General features: G+C 38.6%; 1 protein-coding gene across 2 annotated transcripts in view; it reads right to left on the bottom strand.

Moving 5' to 3' along the window:
* Positions 1–562: 562 nt before the first annotated feature.
* The window catches only part of Elovl7 (ELOVL fatty acid elongase 7), a 206,562-nt gene continuing 204,078 nt past the window's right edge, over positions 563–3,046 (bottom strand). For both annotated transcript variants that reach the window (XM_023707742.1, XM_004623065.2), the window contains exon 8: positions 563–2,300. In XM_023707742.1, coding sequence (XP_023563510.1) covers positions 2,091–2,300 — 210 coding nt within the window. In that variant the 3' untranslated portion in view covers positions 563–2,090. The remainder of the gene's footprint in view (positions 2,301–3,046) is intronic.

The raw sequence follows: 3,046 nt of genomic DNA, 5'->3' as shown, positions 1-3,046 counted from the left end.
CTGGCCTTCACCCTACACAGCCTTTGGAAACTGTCCGCCCAAGTCTGTGGATAGCAGCACTACCACATCTCATTCTAGCACAGGCTGGGCATGAGGAACCAAAAGAGGAAAACAGAGGAAACCCTGAGACCTTCACAGTGAAGTAAATAAAGCAGCTGCGTCTTTTAGCTGTTCTTCTGCTCTTCATTTTGTAAAAGAGAAAAATCCCCTATCTATTAGCCCTCAGCTTTTCATAACATAAGCAATAGAGTCACTAAAGGTCACTTCCTGGCCTTATAAATCTGGTAAGTATGAAGACCCAAAGGTCTGTCACATAAACATGGTGGAGGGAGATACAGAACAGGTGAAAAACACAGGTGTTGCTGTACAGTACTATTTGTGCTACACAATAACCTGGGCCATCAGCACCTATTCTTTATTCCTTCACACAGAAGCAGCCTTCAGGGTACATGCCATCATGTACCCTGAATAAAAAGATGGGAGTACAACATGCTCTAAGTGATAGGACACTTTCTTCACATGCATAAGGTTCTGGGTTCAATACTTAGCACTAGGGGGCAGATGCTTGTGCCACTGAACTATAGCACTGGCCCTCAACAGCCCCTCCAAATTAAGTAGGAGCATAACCAGAGAAAAAGCAATGAGGAATGATCCACAAATGTCCGAATGTTGTTATTTCTTGGGCAATACTCTACTGATAGGTAGTTTTGGCTGTTTGATAAGAATACACAATAAGATAAATCTAGAAAGTAGCAACTCAAGAAGAAAAAAAAAAAGCCTATGCCTAGTGAATTTTAGCCATTCATTATATGGTTTACAGGTCTGAAAAAAGAAATCCAGACTAATTCAAAATTCTGGAAAATACTTTCTCATGCAGTGTACTTATAATACTAGAGGTATATGACTATGATGTAGATTTTCCATTTCTCAGTGTAGAAGAGCTCTTACTTTTAGACCAAATAATCCCCTAAATACTATGTTATCACCTGTCTCCGCTTCACGATAAGCTACTCAAACCCTGTCTGGAAATTGTGTGTAAAGAGTGGTGTAAAATTATTTATGATTTAAAAATACCTATGGTATGCTAATCATATGAATGTGTAAGCATGTAACCAATATATATTTAAATGAGATAACCCTTCAAACTATAATATCAGAAAGCGATGGGCCGAGGATATAGATCAGCAACATAAGCACTTGCCTGGCAAGGGCAGGGTCCTAAGTTCAATCCCAAAAAAAAAAAAAAAAAAAAAAAGTGACATAATACAACAAACCAGATTTTCCCCACTAAACCACACAGTATTTGTCTCATTAATACATTCATTTCTTTCCAGAGATATAAAACTTTAATTGCAAAACTGTCACAGCCAATCGAAAGAAATCACCTTGTTTCCAAAATAATGTTAACTTCTCCTTATTGTTAATAGTAGCAGTACAGTAAGATAAAGCACTGCTATCTTGAAATAGTTTGTACAACAAAAGCATTGTGAGAAAGTCTTCCAGCAAAACGGATGGCAGCTATTCAAAAGATCCATTAAAATTTATCATTAGTAATTTAAAATCACACCTTATCAAAAATTTATTTAATGTTTGCCTGCGTTAGCACTTTAGGATGAGAACTAAACTCCAGAGTAAGCACAACGTCTTCTGAGTGCAGCTGACCAGGGACGCAGTCAGAGCCCACAGTCAGAGGCTCGCTAACCCTGCAGAAGGCATCTACTGTGTTCTGTGGATCTCTGTCCGTGATCAAAATATCGAATATTTTTCATCTCTACTGGACGTCTTTGAAGAGTACTACATTGTGTCACATCCTCCTTTCATTGTAACACAATGTATTAAACAAAAAAAAAAAAAACCTGTCAGTTAGGTTGGAAAGCAGCTGAGAAAATCCTGGCTGCTCTAGGCTTTAATCAGAGGACTTGTGTGGGAGCTTTGAACTCTTAATATCAGAAACCCCAATAACTTATCATAAAAATACAAGCTCTTGATTTTGAAAAAATATACAAAAGGCATTGCATAGGTAAATATTTCTTGATTGTCAAGGAAGACAAGGTATCAGTCTGAATCACAGGTTCCTGTTGTGCTGTATTTTAGGACTGTTTGTTTTTATAGTTTCCATTTTTTACAGTTTTGGGAGGCCTCTGACCCTTGGTATAAGCACAGTACCAAAAATGAAGAAAAAGGAGCAAAAATATGCACCCATAGGACATAATAATGTACATAAAGACTGGATACTGGTATTTGCAATCCTCCATGAGAAATATATGGCCCATGTGGATGGTGACAATGACAAACTGGACCTAAAAATAAGAGTGAAAACATTATTTAGGTCTGAGGAGTTTTCATTCATTCATTCATTCATTCATTCATTCATTCATTCATTCATTTTTTGCAGTGTTGAGCATCAAACCTGGGGCCTCATGTGTGCTAGTTCAGTAGTCTACCATTGAGGTACAGTTTCTGCTCTGACAGCTAACAATTCTTTTCCTATTTGTATTCACATACTCTTCACCTGTATCTCGGCTAACCTTTAAATTAGCCTCTCAGGAATGAAAACAGACACTATCATGTCAAAAATCCAGACAGGGGTTTGAAAGCTCTATTTACTTCTGCCAAATTGCACTTCTCCTGGGGTCCTATGGAAGTGGGCTTGCAATGCACAATCAACTGACTACTTAGAGAACCTCCACGAAGGTTGCACTGGCAGCATCTGACTTGTATCATTACCTAGGATGAAATACATGCAGCACTACTCGCTGTAGTCCAAGTTTCCCGGATGGTTTTCATTTCAACTTTTCAGTCAATACTTCAATTTTTGGAAAATAAAAACATTTATATTAGAGCCCTTATCATTTTACAGGAGCCCAAGGACCCCTGGTTCTTCCTATCTGCTTCACGCCCTCCACCATCAGATAAAAAGCAGTCATATCTGCTCAGTCAAGAGCAAAGGCAGGGCTGAGGATATAATGCAGGGGTAGAGCGCTTGCCTTGCATTTGCAAGGACTTGGGTTCAATTTCTGGAACCATACACACACACACACACACA

The sequence above is a fragment of the Octodon degus genome, unplaced genomic scaffold, assembly GCF_000260255.1.
Source record: "Octodon degus isolate 3935 unplaced genomic scaffold, OctDeg1.0 scaffold00001, whole genome shotgun sequence".
Lineage (NCBI taxonomy): Eukaryota > Metazoa > Chordata > Mammalia > Rodentia > Octodontidae > Octodon > Octodon degus.
Note: the sequence above shows the minus strand (reverse complement) of the source record. Positions and strands in the feature narration are given on the sequence as shown.